The 16381-nt window shown below is 36.6% G+C and overlaps 2 protein-coding genes across 2 annotated transcripts; both read right to left on the bottom strand.

Moving 5' to 3' along the window:
- Positions 1 to 1939: 1939 nt before the first annotated feature.
- Positions 1940 to 2635, bottom strand: LOC149197419 (uncharacterized). The gene has a single exon (XM_089408682.1). The coding sequence runs from the start codon at positions 2633 to 2635 to the stop codon at positions 1940 to 1942; it is 696 nt and encodes a 231-aa protein (XP_089264808.1).
- A 953-nt stretch (positions 2636 to 3588) lies between these two features.
- LOC149197418 (uncharacterized) lies at positions 3589 to 4296 on the bottom strand. The gene has a single exon (XM_089408681.1). The coding sequence runs from the start codon at positions 4294 to 4296 to the stop codon at positions 3589 to 3591; it is 708 nt and encodes a 235-aa protein (XP_089264807.1).
- Positions 4297 to 16381: the final 12085 nt, after the last annotated feature.

Raw genomic sequence — 16381 nt, 5'->3', positions numbered from 1 at the left:
CTACTATATCACGATTTTGTCGAGCTAGATCCCAGATTGCCGAGCCTTTCGGGGTTTCCTGCATCCGGTAAATATCCTCCGTAGTGTCTGGCATATTGTACTTGTGCCTCCATAGTTCCTTCCATAGGTCATTGCCCCCTCTTAGCCATCGCCACCAAAGTTTTGCACCGAGCACCTTGTTGAGTTTATCCGGATCGCGCAGACCCAAGCCTCCTTCCTCCTTTCGTTTCGTCAGGTGTTTCCATGATACTAAGGCCCACTTCTTCTGTTGGGTCGATCCTCCCCAAATGAACTTCCTCAAAATTTCTCTGATCTTGGTGCAAACCCCCTGAGGTACTGCCATAATCGATAGCGGATATATGGGGATTGCCTACAACACTGATTTCACTAAAACAATCCTTCCAGCAATATTTAAGGTTCTGAAGGCCTAGTTAGCCACTCTGTTTTTTAATTTCTCTAAGACTCCTTGCCAATTTTTCTGTCTTTTAGAGTTGAAATCCAGTACGTTTCCCAAGTATTTATTTGGGAGTTCCCCTTGCTTAAAACCTAGCATCCTGGTCAAGTGGATTTTGACTGACTCCATGGTATTGAATATAAAGGTGGATGATTTTTCCTTATTGATTTCCATCCCAGATGCTTCCGCAAATAAGTCTAAAACCTTCTTCAGATTTATCACTTCTTTTACAGTTGGCTCCCCAAATAACATGATATCATCAACAAATTGTTGATAGGTTATCGGCAATTCATTACCCCATAGTCTTAGCCCTTTGATTTTATTTTCTGCTCTGTCTTTTTTAAGATACCTGCCCAGACCCTCTGCTGCTAGTATAAATAGGAAAGGAGATAAGGGATCACCTTGTCTAATTCCTCTAGAAGCCTTAAAGGTTTTCGAGGGAGTTCCATTGACTAATATTGAAAAATTTGGAGTTGATATAAGACTGTGAACCCACTTTATCCACCTAGTACCAAAACCAAAACTTCCCAAGATTTCTTCCAAGTATTTCCAGTTGATTCTATCATAAGCTTTTGACAAGTATAGTTTAATCATCATTCCTTTTTGCTTCTTTGCCTTCAGTGAATGAATTACTTCTTGAGTAACCACTAGACCATCTAGAATTTGTCTACCTTCTACGAAACTAGTTTGTTCAGGGGATATTAATCTGTCTAGCAGGGGTTTCAGTCTTTTGGCCATCAGTGATGCAATTATTTTGTAGATAACATTACATAAGGCAATGGGTCTAAATCCGTTAGCATCCTCTGAATTTTCATTTTTTGGGATCAAAGTGAAAAAAGTAGAGTTAATGGCTGCCCATACCTTTTGATTTATACATGATTCTTCTATCAGGTCCAGAATCTCCCTTCCCATAAAGTGCCAGCCCGCTTGATAGAAATCAACCGTAAAGCCGTCACGTCCTGGCACTGTACCCTTTTTCATGCTCATCACCACTTCCTCCACCTCTTCCAAACTAGCTGCTCTCATTAGGGCTCTATTCTGGTCTTCTGTTACAATCCTGGGAATGGCCTTACAAACTTCGTTTATAGCTTCAGACCTGTCCATGTGGGGTTCAGTCAATATTGCTTTGTGGTATTCCATCAACACTTTTTCAATTCCTTCCTGATCAACAATCCTCTCTCCACTCTCGTTCTTGATAGAAAGTATCCTATTCCTTTGCCTGTGTTGTATCATTGCTTGATGAAAAAATCTAGTGTTCCTTTCCCCCTCCCTAAGCCATTTTATTCTAGACTTCTGTCTCCATGAAACTTCTTCCTGCTTTCTCCTCTCCTCCAGTTTTCCTAGAATTATCCCTTCTTCTCTGCTACTTTCCTCTGTTCTCCCTTCATTTATTATCCTTTGTTGCAAAGCTTCCATTTCTTCTTCCAGCTTCTGTTTTTCCTCCATGATGTTTCTGAATTCTTCCTTGTTCCATTTCTTTATCCTTCATTTTAACTCCTTAAGTTTAAGTTGGAAGGTATGCATTTTTCCTTTTCCCTGTACTGTGATTTGCGTCCACCATTCTTCCATTTTTTTGATAAATTCCAGGTCTCTAAGCCAAAAAGCTTCAAATCTGAAGGGCTTCTTGCCAAGGTTATTCTTAATATCCACTTCCAGTCTAATTGGCCAATGATCTGAGCCAAGGGATGGCATGATCTTTGCTTCCATGAATACATCTCTGTTCATAATTGTTTCTGATACTAAGAACCGAACTAATCTAGATGCTATTTGAGTCCTTCTCCCTCTCCTGTTATTCCATGTATAGACTCTGTTGATAGTTGGTAAATCTACCAGCCTCAGAGCATCTGTCATGTCATTAAACATTTCCATGTATTGGTATGTTTTCCTTATACCTCCCTTTTTCTCTTTTAGGGACCGGATTAGATTGAAATCTCCTCCTACAATCCATGCTGTCTCCGAATGTAATCTTCGAGTTGCTTGTATATTTTTAATGAAATTTTCTCTGTCTCTCGGAGTATGAGGACCATACACCCTTGAGATGATGACCCTTTCCTTCGTCCCCGCTATTCTTCCTGTTCCTGTAAGGATTCTGGTCATGCTGGTCCAGCTCTCAAAAATTATCTCGTTTGGGTTCCACAATATTGCAATGCCTCCCGCTGATCCGATTGCATCTTGTCCCATGACTTCGTATTGGAGTTTGTTGTTTTTTATTATTCCTTCCATCTGCTGCATGGTGATCTTTGTCTCTTGTAGGATCATAATACTTGGTCTGTCTTTTCTAAGTTTCTCTTTCATATATCTCTGCTTACCCTTACTATTCAAACCCCTAATATTCCAGCTGATAATAATCATTTTAAACTTTTGGAGGAGTGGAAAAATACCTCTGACAGAGGTATCACTTTACCTGAGTTTAGCAATACTTCACCAACTGTTTGGACCGTTTCATTCATTGTTTTCCTACCTCTTTTCCTGCTGCTTTTGCCAGCACTGCCTTTTTCCATCTGACCTCTTTCCTGTTCTCCTGATGTGGTATCCTGTTTATCCATATTCTCCCTATTTCTTTCTTTATATTTTTGAAATGCCTCCTTATATAATTGTTTTTGACTGTCTGGTATGAATCTTTCGTCCAAGTTTTTCCATTCCTGAATTAATTGTCTCATAATTCTTTCTTCCTCTGCCTCGTTTTCCTTCTGGCTTTCCGTCTCCATTTGGGTTTGGTTAGTTAGTATTTCTATCTTTTCAGCAGTTTCCCCTTCATTCATTACTCTTGCTCCTGTGTCTTTTTCTCTGGTTTCCTTGACTATTTCCATGGGTTCATTCTCTGGATCTTCTTCCTCTACCACTTTGTCCTCACCCTCTTCACTATTTTCCTGGAGGATTTTGAACTTGTTCTGACTTTCAATGCTCAGTGATTTCGCTTGTGTCTGTGTTCTTAGACCTTCTTTACCAGCTTTCTTCTTTTTGGTAACCTGTTGGAAACCCTTATCTGTCTCCTCAGTTCTCTCCGCTTCCCTTTGTTGTTCTTCTTTTTTCCTTATGTATTCGTCCTCCTTGTTTAAAGGGCATTGTCTATATAGGTGACCATACTCATGACATCTTCTACATCTGAAAGGGATATGCTCGTAATCTAATGGCTATTGCCATACTTCATTGTGGTATTCCAGTTCTATGTATTCCGGCATAGGTTCAGCTATATTCATGTATACACACAGTCTTGCATAAGATGTATACTTGCCTCTTTTCATTGCTTCCGCTACCTTGACAAAAGCACCAATCGTGTTGCCTATCCCCTCCATAATCTCAGGATCCCAAAATTCCACTGGTAATCCAAACAGTCTGACCCAGATCGGGGCTTCCAGCAACTTTTCATTTTCAGGGTTATATCTTTCTTCCCAGTATTTCATGAACAGTCCTGCATTGTTCATGAAATATGGCCCTTCCTCAAAAACCCTTTCTTTATCCCCCAGATTCGCAAATATGGCTGTAAAAAACCCTTTTGCTCCTAGTTTCAGCTCAATATGCTCTTTTGGCCTCCACCTTTGGTAAATCCACCTGTGTAGTTCTTTTTCAGTAGGCCAATACCCTACAAACTTGCAGATCAGTGCATGATCTTTCATGTAGCTGTTGTATTCCTCCAGCATGTTGTTGGGTATTACGTATCTAGGTTTTTTCTGAGCCCTAGGTAAGCACTTTCCTCCGGTCTTCATTTGCCACAAATTGCCCATCACTGGTGCTTCTTTATTATTCTCCCTGGCCTCATTCTGGTTTCCACTGCCGCTTGCCTCTCCTGCAACAATATTCTTATAGGAGGGGATCTCTCCCCTCCCTTGCCGATTTTCCATTTTCGCCCTCAGCACGAACTGAATTAAAAAGCTTCCGCTCCTGTGCTAGGGTTTCTTGCTGTCTCTTTCGCTCCACCCTGACTTCCCCTGCTCTTTTCCCCTACGCGTGTTTCTTCCAGCCCTCCCTGCTATTCCACCTGCAAAACCTAGCTCACCGATCGCCGCCGATTCTCCTGCTCCATGCCATCATTGTTCCCATATATACCCTAACATAACTATAATATTCCAACTCCATTTTTTTCACACTTTTCAACATTTTAAAGGTTTGTCTAGTTTAGTGTGATTATGCAATTAAATAGTCGATATTGTTTAAGACATCTCCTATTTGCAACATTTTGAATTCTTAAGTGGGATCTTGGGTAGGTAGTTTTAACTAGATGGTGTTTTATAATTCAGGCAAGAGACTTTAGGAGCAATCTTGAATTGCATGCTTGTTTCCATTATGCATCTAATATTTGCAACTTTTTCCAGGTGAATAACCCAACATCCTGCATTGAACATGAAGCAAGTACCTCAAAAATTGGGGAAGATTAGTTATTCTATTTCCAGAGGGGGATAGATCCAGAGAAGGCAACGACAACTATCATAAATGGCTTTTTTCAGGTTGTATTTAATGAGATCTCACTAGAATTTTCTACTGAAGTAAATCAATTGATGAGTTTGAAGCTTGAAGGTAGTGTTAATAATAATAAGAATATCCATTTTTAAGGTCACAGCCAAGCTAGACACCAAATTGGTGTATGAGACCCCTTGTTTGTGGGACAAGGGACCCACCTCCACGCAGCGATTTGACTGCTAAGTCTACGAAGGCATACATACTCTAACCCCCCTCTGGTTTTGAACCTGTGACCTCTTAGGAGGAAACACACGCTCTTAGCCATTAGGCCCACTCAAGCTGTATTGCAAGTTATCTCTATAACACTATCTATATTCATGATTTTAATACCATGATATGGTGGTTCAATAACACTATTGTCCAGTGTCAGGTGGTAGATGTAGATAGTTTTCTCATGTCCTACAGGTAAATCGTATCATTATACCTTCTATGAAACCTCAAAATGTGTTCAAAGTTTGTCTCAGATTAGGAAATATGTATGTACTCTTGAATTTATCTATGTTGTAATAAGATCAAGAATAAAGTTTTCATTGCAAAGAATTAGGATCTACCATGTAAGTTTTCTTTACTACATGAAATTCTTGATTTGTTAGATCCCAACTAGTTAGGGTTGAATATTTTTTTGTCGTAGTGAGATTAAGAATAAAGTTGTCATTTCAATCACTCGAATCTACCTTGTAATATTTATTCACTACATGAGATTTTTTATTTTTTAGAGCCCAACCTATTAGGATTATGAAGAGTCCTCTTTCATGAGAATATTTACGAATGCTCTATTCTTGCTCAAAAAATTACATATTACAGAAAGATGGAAACTATATGAGATGCAATTAAAGGGTTTATGCTTTAAAATTTGTGGAGGGAGTATAAAATCAATTTTAGTTGCCTTTAAATATTTTGGAGCACCCACTAAAGTGCTTCATTTTCCTCCTAGTTAATTCCCTTTCTACTATCCCAGTGCTTCTAGAAGCTCTGCTCTAAAGTGATCTCTTAACTATCTTGGAGGAAAAGTGATTACTTGATTGGAACCAACAGATTACAATTTGATTAGCACCAAGGGATGATAAAGCTTCATATTATTTGATCTCTTTGATAATTTATAATCATATCGAACAATTGCCTTTCTGTTTAATTGATACGACAATCACTCCAGCATTTGTTAGGATTTTGAGATCTTTTTCAATGAATTTTTTTCTTCTGAAAGTTGTGTTCTCAATTAAGGAAATTAAAGAAAATTTGAAAATGATGCAATGGAAGGATTTTCTATTTTAGTGCCTAAGAATGCCTTGCTAATGTGAAGGGCTTGGTAATTTCTTGACTCAATATTAGTCGCATTTGACTTCCTAACATTCCTTTTAATTTCATTTTTGTCAAATTTATATTTCTATCCTTGAAGTTCATGGTCTACTGTGTGTGTAATAGGATGTATTAACTATTAAGAACTCTCAAAGGTGATATTGATGGATGACTAACTTTAAATGTCCCTACTTGACACTCTAGTATTACATGATCATGCAAAGAAATTATTAATCAATATTAAAGGGAAGATGATTGACATGAAGTGTTTCTTGGCTTGTCATATAGTTACTAAATTTTGGCCCCCAATAATATATTTGAGGCTACTTATTGGTTGTTACTTGTGCAACTTCCCTTTGGCTCAGAAAAACATCCAAGATAAATGTCCATTGCATTGGAATTGGAAATCATCAAAGAGGACTTCACCAAAAGTAGTAGAGGACATGGCATAAATTGGTACAATGAGCGGATAACCACTAGAGAAACATCGAGGCACCATAATTTCTTGTGTATTTAGATTCACTCGAAATTAACTAGTCACAAAAAGTACTTTTTTTTGAATATTTTCATGTATACATAAATACTCAAAACACAATTTCAGAACAATTATTAAAACTAATAATTATCTGATAGTCATAATTTTATAATTAAATAGTATATTATGATTAATATTATAGGACACAATTATAAACTCTGACTGGGAGGGGCATTATGACAACATATGTACACTTTTCATTGTATTAGATAATAATCTCTTAGAGTGTGATATCCATCCAACGAAATGTACTACCAGAGGTCATTGTGGCATAGAAAGTTTTTCTTTTAGTGGACCGTGGTGATATATTTTCTTGGGCCTTAGTGTTATGCTTCCCTAAGGTTTTGACACTGCTCATAGCTAGCACATTCATTCAACCAAGTGTGGTATTCATCTTGGAAAGTTGAATCATTTTTTCTCCACAATCTGATATGATGTTTTGTCAATCTCATGATCCTACAAGCATAGTCATAATAGACAAGAAATTTTACCGTGGGAAAAAGAATATCCAAATTTAAGGAACATGACAATTTTAAGACAACCAATAAGGAGATTTTTTACACTGATTTTTTTTTTCCATTTGTTTTCACAAGTTGTAGATTATTGTCTGATATTCTTAGCATGTAACTTATTTGGTATGATTGTGCCTAAGCTTTTCTTAAAGGTTAAATACTAAGTTCCTAAGGTGTTATTTTCTATGGTAACGTTTTATTTGCTTTGTTTATACAGGTCATCTAGCCACATAGTGGCCACTATCGCCCAACTAAAAACTATTGCCCAACTGAAGAAAACTTGTTTGAGTTTCTTACTTTTCTAGGGAAAAAATGGCATTGAAATTATTAATGTTGAGGTATATGTCGTATAAATCCTTTATAGTCTACTTTAGTTTATATTCCAATGTTCATTGTCTTTGATGTATTATACTCTGCATTGTATCTTCTTTCATTTTCAAAAGATGAACTCAATATTGATGGTAAGAAGCAGGAATTGAAGAAAGAGAAAAATGACACTATAGTGAAAAATGCAGAAAGGGAGAGAAGAGAACCAGTATAGTGATGCCCTTAAAGCCAATATCTCGCATGAGACATGCACATACATACTGATGGTCAAGTATTTAGATTTGGTGAAAACACCTGCAATGCATTGGAAAAATAATGATAATGTTTTGAAGTGATGAAATGCTATTTCATGTGTGAATTGTATTCCAACCAATATTAAGTTGAAAACTAGTATTGTAATACTTCAAATTTCATATATTGTAATTTATGTGGTTGTAATTATTTATAGTTGTATTTGATATTATTTAGTATTGTAATAAACATATGTAACTTTGTGTTTTCACATTAGATGAACATGTGCATTTTATGGCATTTTTTTTAATTTAGCCACAAAATCATACTAATTAATTTATGTTGACTAATAATGAACAGATAAAATCAATTTAAAACTGCTAGAGTAATAGTTCATATTGATTAATGATGAACACAAATAAAATGAATATATGACTAAATTAGTCGTTTACAATAATTATTAATGAAAGTAAATGAAATGAATATAAACTACTAAATTAGTCATTTATATAATGAACATGATTAACTTCCAAAAAAAAAATGAATACTACAAATAATAAATTTGTGATTACAAATGACAACTAAATTTTACATATATACGACTATTAGTACCTAATTTACAGTATCTTATAACACGACGTAAAATTAGTCATATTTCTTTGGTCATTAATTGGTTTCAAATGATGACTAAAATTTGCATATATATGACTATTAGTAGCTAATTTACAGTACCTTATAACACGACCAACATTTTGGTCATATTTCTTTGGTCATTAATTGGTTTTCTCGGATGATCATATAGTAATATATTTTTTTGTATATTTGGTCATTAATTGTGACAATTAATGACTAAATAAATTACTAAATTAATGACCAAATTTATGACTAAATATACTATTAGATGATAAAATTGAGACAACCAATTAATAACTAAGTTACAAAAGACTAAAAGTTGGTCCTGTTATAAGATATTGTAAATTAGCTACTACTGGCCACTGACTGAAAAATGGTCGTTTATATGTAAATTTTAGTCTTTTCTTAGTAAGTAATTAGCCATTTTGTACTAGTGAACTGAATATATATTTAAAGAATAGTTACCATCTCTTCCTTAACTTCCAAATATCTACCATACTAAATTTTTCAACCAAATCACTCTAGGACCTAGCCACATTCTCTTACTTGACTTCCATAAATGAAGTCAATCATTATAGCAATAATGGTACGAGAGAAGTAAGGAGCCATGAACAACCACCTGATCTAACATATTGTTATAGCACCATTTATCACCCTTGGTATTTGTGATGCTTGGTTTATGGCCTAGGGAAACCCCTCCTTCCAAGCTTGGTCCAAATATATTAAAAACAGTGTTTTATTCCCTCTATGCTACTTTGCCCTGAGATAAAAGTGTGCACACGTGGGCTAGTCAATACCCAACCCACATATATGTGTTAAAACACATTAAAAAAATAAATTTCCTTAATTATGGGTGGAGTTCACGGGTTTTACCTATTGATTACCTCCTATTGCCCATGGCCCAACTGTTTCCCAACTAAAAAACTAATTGGGAGAAGTATAAATAGACTTCTATGGGAAGGCCTTAAGGGGGAGAAGAGATAGAGTTATTATACTGAGATTATACTGGACCGAGTCTGATGAATCCCTGTGCCTCATGCACTTCCCCAAGCTTCAGGAAACCCTTGCCTTGATTATAGATATTCTCGCTCTTTCTTGAGATATCATGGTGTTGGTTATGGAAGAAGAATGTTGAAGGCTGGGATAGGATGAATCCGGAGGACGATTCTACTTAGAGCTAGAAGAAGAAGACTGAGGTGAATTCTCTCCATGTTATTTATAGCTTACAATAATAAAAGAAATGTTGTCTTAGTTTCCAAAATTAACTTTGTTTATGCATCAAATTATGTTGTAATTCATATATGAACATTGTTTTGATGTATGATCAATCATTTGCTTATATGATATAAAGTCAAATTTCGTGAATATGCTTTACTTCTATACTACTATGTATGTTCAAATTGAATAAATTTTCAAGTTTGAAGAATATCAGGAGTTGTAGAGGGTCTGAACCCTACAGGACCTACTCGAACAAAGGAAATCCGAGTATGGTTGCTCTTATGTAGTTTGTTTATAAGCATTTTCCCTGAGTTGAATGAGTGTTTCTTGTTGTATTTTGTTCCTGCTCTATTGGGGTTCTAACCCAAATCCCTAAGGTACTTATTCCCGTAACAGAATTGGTGACTCCACTAGGGATAACAATCTTGTTATTCCTAGTTTGGGTTGTTCAGTGCCAATCAGGGCTCAGTCTTTGGTTTCCTTGCTGTTACAGTCTTATTTGGTCTACTAGTGTCTCAGACCTTAAGTCTGATATTTTTGATTTGGCTTTGTTTTTTACTTTTCTTGCAAAGCTTTATATACGCCTTTTACTCTATTTACAGTAGCATACACACTCTTGTTTCTATGAAGTGAACTCGCATATATGCAAGTTTCCTATATAAGAAGCACGTGTACATGCCTCTGTGCTTGAACACAATTGCATATACCAATTTTTGCATTGTTTTCTCAAATCTCTCTGCCCAGAAAGATTTATTGCCTGGTCTGTTTAGTCTTTGAGTGGTCAATTTTTGTTTGAATAATTTCATTATTCTGCAAGCTTATTGTTTCGAAGTCTCTTCCTTATTGAAAAGATTTGGCCTAGGTTTGCTTTTTGAGCGAGTTTGTAATTGGTGTTCTAGCACACAAGGCTTCATTTAGAAGTTCTTGATTATTCTGGTCCTCCAGAATAGGTGATTGTTTTCAGTCTCAATGTCAAGCTCGGTTTTTGATCTACTTGCTTTGCTTTCTGTCGTTTTGTGGCCTTATAGCTTTTCTTGCTTCTTAAAAGTCTTTTTTGATGAATTTGAAAGGATTTCTTTCCTCACTTATTAGACAATTTGCCAAGCTATTTGTTGTTGTTTGGGTCATTTAGTACAAGTTGAAGCCTTTCTGTTCAAGTTTTCGTTCATTTTCGAGTTTGTAACTTGCAAAGACTCCTTGTGCTCTTTTTTTGATCTTTGAGTTTTAGTAGCATTTTGAGTGATTTCAAAATGCTATTTTGGTTGTTTCTTGAAAAAGAAAAGATCTCAAAAAACATTGTTTTTGTTTTTTTTGCCAAGTTTGATTTTGGTTTCTTTTGATTTTTGAAAGTGAATTGCAATCTTTTACGATTTGTCCTTCTTGTTTGGAGAGACTTTTGTATTCAAAATTTGTATCCTCTTCAATACTTAAGTTGGCTCATTGATAGTTATAAACAATTACTTTCGCTTTTTTAGAGTGATTTAGAATCTTGCATCTTCATTATACCTTGCATTAGGGTAGTTTGCATTGTTAAAGAATTCGTAGTCTTTTTAGTTTTTGCATGTGTGAAGTGTGTTTCAAGAAAAGAAGAGAAAAAGTATTTGTTTTATAGAAGTTTCATAGAACCCACGTAGAGATCTCTTTTCATCGAAGAAAAAATGATTACATTCATGTAGTTAGTTTTTCATTGATTTCTTTTGAGCCATACAAACACCATTGGTTGCACTTCCATCTATACCCTTGACTTAAAAGAACAACCATTAAAATCAAGCACTTAATTAGAATAAACTAGAACTTTTTTATTGTCATTGGAATACACGAACAAGTTTAGGTTTATTAGGGCCTTGGATTAGGCAAGAGGAGAGTTAACTCTCCAAGGCCGCTCCAAATTACAAAACATAGAAGTTTGATTAATGAATGAAATCCAATAGTGTTAGGGAGACCGGGAAAGCTCCATGGCTAGGAGTAAATCATGAGAGTTAGTAAAGATAAGGACAAGAGATACCCCCTCTCTTACTTGTCGGATCCTACCTCACGACTATTTCACCTCGCTTCTGATACGAGTTAGTGACCATAGTTACCTATCCTAGGAACCACACAGGTGGCTGCAAAGAGGAATTCCATGGCACCTGAGGTTGACATTGTATCACATTCAATAGTACTTCTGGAGGGCACCCTTGTGAAGCTTGGGGGCTTTCACTGACAAAGGATGTTGTCTAGAGGTCAGTGTAACTACCTTTGATACCTTTGCTAGTAGGCTTGGGGTGTAATTCCCCCAATCTATTTTCGAAAGGCCCTTATTATTAACTTTCTTGTATTTTGGTGTCCAATCCTAATCACCAAGAGTGAAAATGCTTGAGAGCTGTTTGATTGCTGATATCTTTAGGGATATTTTAGTGAGCATTCTTTACTCCTAGTCGGCCTAGCTTTATAATTTTTTGAGTCTTTAAGTATATCTTTTAAAAAATTCAAAGTGGTTGACCGGCCATCTCGACAATCTAGGAGACTTCATGGGCTATCACCTATGAGCCTGGACCCTTCTCCTAGAGGGTGTAGGAGTGATTCTGCCAGTGGTTTTCAACCAGTGACAGTAGGCGCATCATAGATTGATCCTCCATTTGGGGGCATTAGTTCACAAGATATACCTAGTACCAGTGCAGAATTAGAGAGGAACACGCCAGTTCTTTCACGAGTACTCTTCCAGTCGAAAGATAGTATTGAAGTAGAAGAGCTTTCAGAGTCAATTGTGGCTTCGAATTCTCCTCTCCCTCCTCACCATCTTAACATTTTGTTATACGTTGGAACTCTGACACATAAGCCTTTGACGCCAGGTTTATACACATATATTCCTTTCATGACCACTGCTGGAAGCATGGCATCTACTATGAGTGTTGTGAGCATGCAGACTCCCATATCTGTACAAGGGGGAGGAACTATTTCCATCCGTTCTATTACTCCCAGCATGACTATATTTGGGTCTGCTTCCATTCCGTCAACGAGTGAAAGTTCTCAAGCTACTGCATCCAATTTTGGATTTTTCCCTTTTGGAATGTCGTCTCAAGGTATTCCTTCAGTTCCTTTTAACATACCATCGACCGCCTCTATATCCATGATGAGTGGATCGGCTTCTTTTCAGGGTTTCCCATTTGGAAGTGGTCATATAGCACATTCCAATCTGACAATAGGGCCAATGCATTTTCCTTTTACGGGTCAAGGTAGTAACTCCTTCCAGAGTTGGAAAATCCCTATGGTTACTGGAATAGGAGCTGGGAATAATTTTTTCGGTGAACAAGGCAATGTGTCGTATTCATTGGTTAATTCATTTCAAAGTTTTCCACCCTTTGCTAACGCATGGAACCCTTATCATGGGTTGTCATCTCCTTTCAATACTCTGTTAGGGGGTAACTTCACTGGTTACGGAGGAATTTCGACAGGAGTTGGTCAAACTCAAAATTTTGCTAAACCACAAGGACCACCTTTTGGTTCAGCAGGCTCTATGAGTTACTTCGGAAAACCTGGTGCCTTTCAAAATCCAGGTCATTCTTTTCAGACCTCTGGGAACCTCGCCTACTCTGGATGGAATTCCCAAGGTCCCCCACGACTTCTTTTTCAGGCCACGCTTAATTTGCTAGACTTAACTAAATTGACGAATGTTCTGATTAGGTACAATCCAGCTTGGCCTTAGGTCCCAACTAAACTTCCCTCGAATATTCCAATGTTCGAAGGGAAGAGTGATGAAGACCTAGTAGACCATGTGACGACATTTCACTTATGGTGCTCATCCAACTCCCTGATAGATGATTTGACCAGGTTGAGGTTATTTCAATGCACTCTACCCGAAAATGTAGCCAAATGGTATATAGAGTTGTCAGGGGGTACCTATACTTCTTTCGCTGATTCGGCTAATATCTTCTTGAACCATTTTCAGTCGCTTATCTGCTATGAAGTTAGAATTGAACTTTTGGCTAACTTTCAGCAAGACACCGCAACTCACATTTTGGATCACATCCAGGAATGGAGAAGGAGAAAAAGGCTTATCAAAGCTGAAATTCCACCAGAGTTCCTTCTCGAATGGTTTCTCAAATCATTACAACCTGAGATCTCAAAGGATGTTTCTCTTTCCGGCATTTATTCAGAAGAGCAGGCTATTTTTCGAGCCCGACAATTAGAACTGATATATTCTAAGTCTAGGACTCTTCAGAAAATCCTACTTGATGCTCCTAGATCCAAGGTTGATTTAGACAAACCAAAGCCAAGCCCTCACGCCGATGGTATAGTTGGATCAATTGACGTGAATACGGTGAACCTTTTGAATCAATTGCAATAGTTGTCTCTACAAACTGCTTCTTCTAACCAGGCAGCACTGTCTACACCTACACCTTCCCAACCTACCTCTATAAATGTCGTCTAGGCCTCTAACCCCAAAGGAAATAAATAATCTAATTGGAAGAGGAAGGGACAAGGTAAGAAGAAGAACCAAGAAGGGAAAGACAATGCAAACAAGCCTGAAAATTAGGGGTGATTTTAGGGGCGAATGTTCGCCCTTTGGCGAAATTAATGGGTTTTAAATTTTTAGTGGGCGATTATTTTGTATCATAGTACACTTTTACAAATCACCTCAAATAGCCCACATTCTTTTAAGGGAGAGGGTAAAAAAGGTAAATTTAGCCCTTGAAATTAGGAGTTACAACCTTCGATTCGCCCATTTTCAAGAATAGGTTTTATTTAAGTGAATCCATTCGCCCATTTTCAAGAATAGGTTTTATTTAAGTGAATCCTATGGGCCAAAGACCCAAATACCATATTTATAAAAGAGGTATGGTAAATTAATAAAAATATAAATAAATGAGAAGTATGGTAAATAAAAATAAATAAATTATATTTACTCCATAAATCACCTTATATACATGCAAGGGTGTAAACAAAAAAATATATAAGTAAAGTGGAGGTATGGTAAATAAATAAAACGTTTTTTTTGTTAGGTAAACTTGACTCGGGATAGAGTCAAAGTTGACGAGGTTAAACAGTGATGGTTTTGGGGCACATGGTATTGTGCACCCATAGTATTATGCCCGTGGTATTATATGTAATGGAGCTTATAAAAGACTGGAAGGACTTCATTATAATGCAAGACCTGGCGGTGAGCGGCGAAGGCTCACTTGGTCGGATTGGCCAAGGTTTTGGCCAATGCTAATAAGATCTTATTAGATTGAGTTTTTCACCGGATTTGGGGTTTTCCTGGATAAACATTTGTGTTTATGTGTTTATGGTTGTTTCTGGTTATTTTTATATTTATTCCTCTTAGTAATTATTTGTGTTATGCAGTAAATTTATTAACATTTTTATACTTACTCAAAAGGTATGGTAAATAAATAAAAATAAAAATAAACTAGACACATGGTAAATAAATAAAACCTCTTTTTATATTTAGTCCATAACCCTCGTTCTATTTATGAAGGCTCAAGAAAGAGGTTTTATTTAAGTGAATCCTATGGGCCAAATACCATATTTGTAAAAGAGGTATGGTAAATTAATAAAAATATAAATAAACGAGAGGTATGGTAAACAAATAAAACATTTTTTTTATATTTACTCCATAAGTCACCTTATATTTACGAACACTCAAAAAATGCATTATATTTAGGTGAAACCTATGGGCAAAATACTATGGGACAGATACATGGACTAGATTGTTATTAATACCATGCAAAAAAACATTATTAACCCTAATATTAGTATTAATAAAAATAAAAATGGCACATGGTATTGACCCATGGTATTCACCAAAATGGCACATGGTATTGAGCCATGGTATTCACCTGGAATGTAGCCTATTTAAATGGGGGAATTAAACCAACATAGATCCATCTTTACTCTAGATCTACTAACCCCCGAAAGGTATCAAATATCGGTAATTTTGATTTCAAAAGATATTTTAAAGAAATGCAATGATTTCATTTGTGTATTCAATAAACACAAGATTTTATAATTGAGTAAAATATTCGCCATGCTTGGTGAGAGATTCGCCAAAAAATTATATATACATATCATATTATTGATAAAATCGCCTTTCATTTTTCCTATATACCATGGAGATTCGCCCATTTATTATACATGTAAATTTAGGGGGGCTTCTTAAAATTTTCCCTGCTGAAAATGGTGCCGGAGAGGGTAGAAAAGAGTCCAAGAAAAAGGTTAAGTTTCCATGCAAGTTATGCAATGGAGATCATTTGACTCACCTCTGCCCTAAGATACAAGATGCTCAGTGCTTATTAGCATAGCAAGGGTCCTCTAGTTCCCATGTTGTTCTGACTAACCCTTTTCCCCAATGGCAATAATTATTTGCTGGTGTGAATTCGAACGCTGGTACCTCCACAGGGGGCAACCAAGAAGGGGAAGATTCCTCAAATTTTTATACGATGAACTCTCATGTCAACGTTGCTACGGGAGCACGCGATTATGGTGAAATAGAAGCATCTAATTCTAAATCTATTCTCGAAACCACAGACCCACTTCATGTTGAGCGACCCTCTGCTGAGTCTATACCATGGATACTGAAAGGTTCCGCAAAGCGCTCGACTATCAACCCTAATGCTAGGGCAACCTAGAACTACTCAATTGTAGAAGATCTGGCTCAAATTCCTTGTGCTATGCCTACTTTTAAGGTACTCCAGTCGTGTCCTACTCAGAGAAGTGATTTGCTTTCAGAAATTGGTG

Source organism: Pinus tabuliformis, chromosome 2_2, assembly GCF_031772625.1.
Source record: "Pinus tabuliformis cultivar Carrire ecotype Pingquan chromosome 2_2, CPIR1, whole genome shotgun sequence".
Taxonomy (NCBI): domain Eukaryota; kingdom Viridiplantae; phylum Streptophyta; class Pinopsida; order Pinales; family Pinaceae; genus Pinus; species Pinus tabuliformis.
Note: the sequence above shows the minus strand (reverse complement) of the source record. Positions and strands in the feature narration are given on the sequence as shown.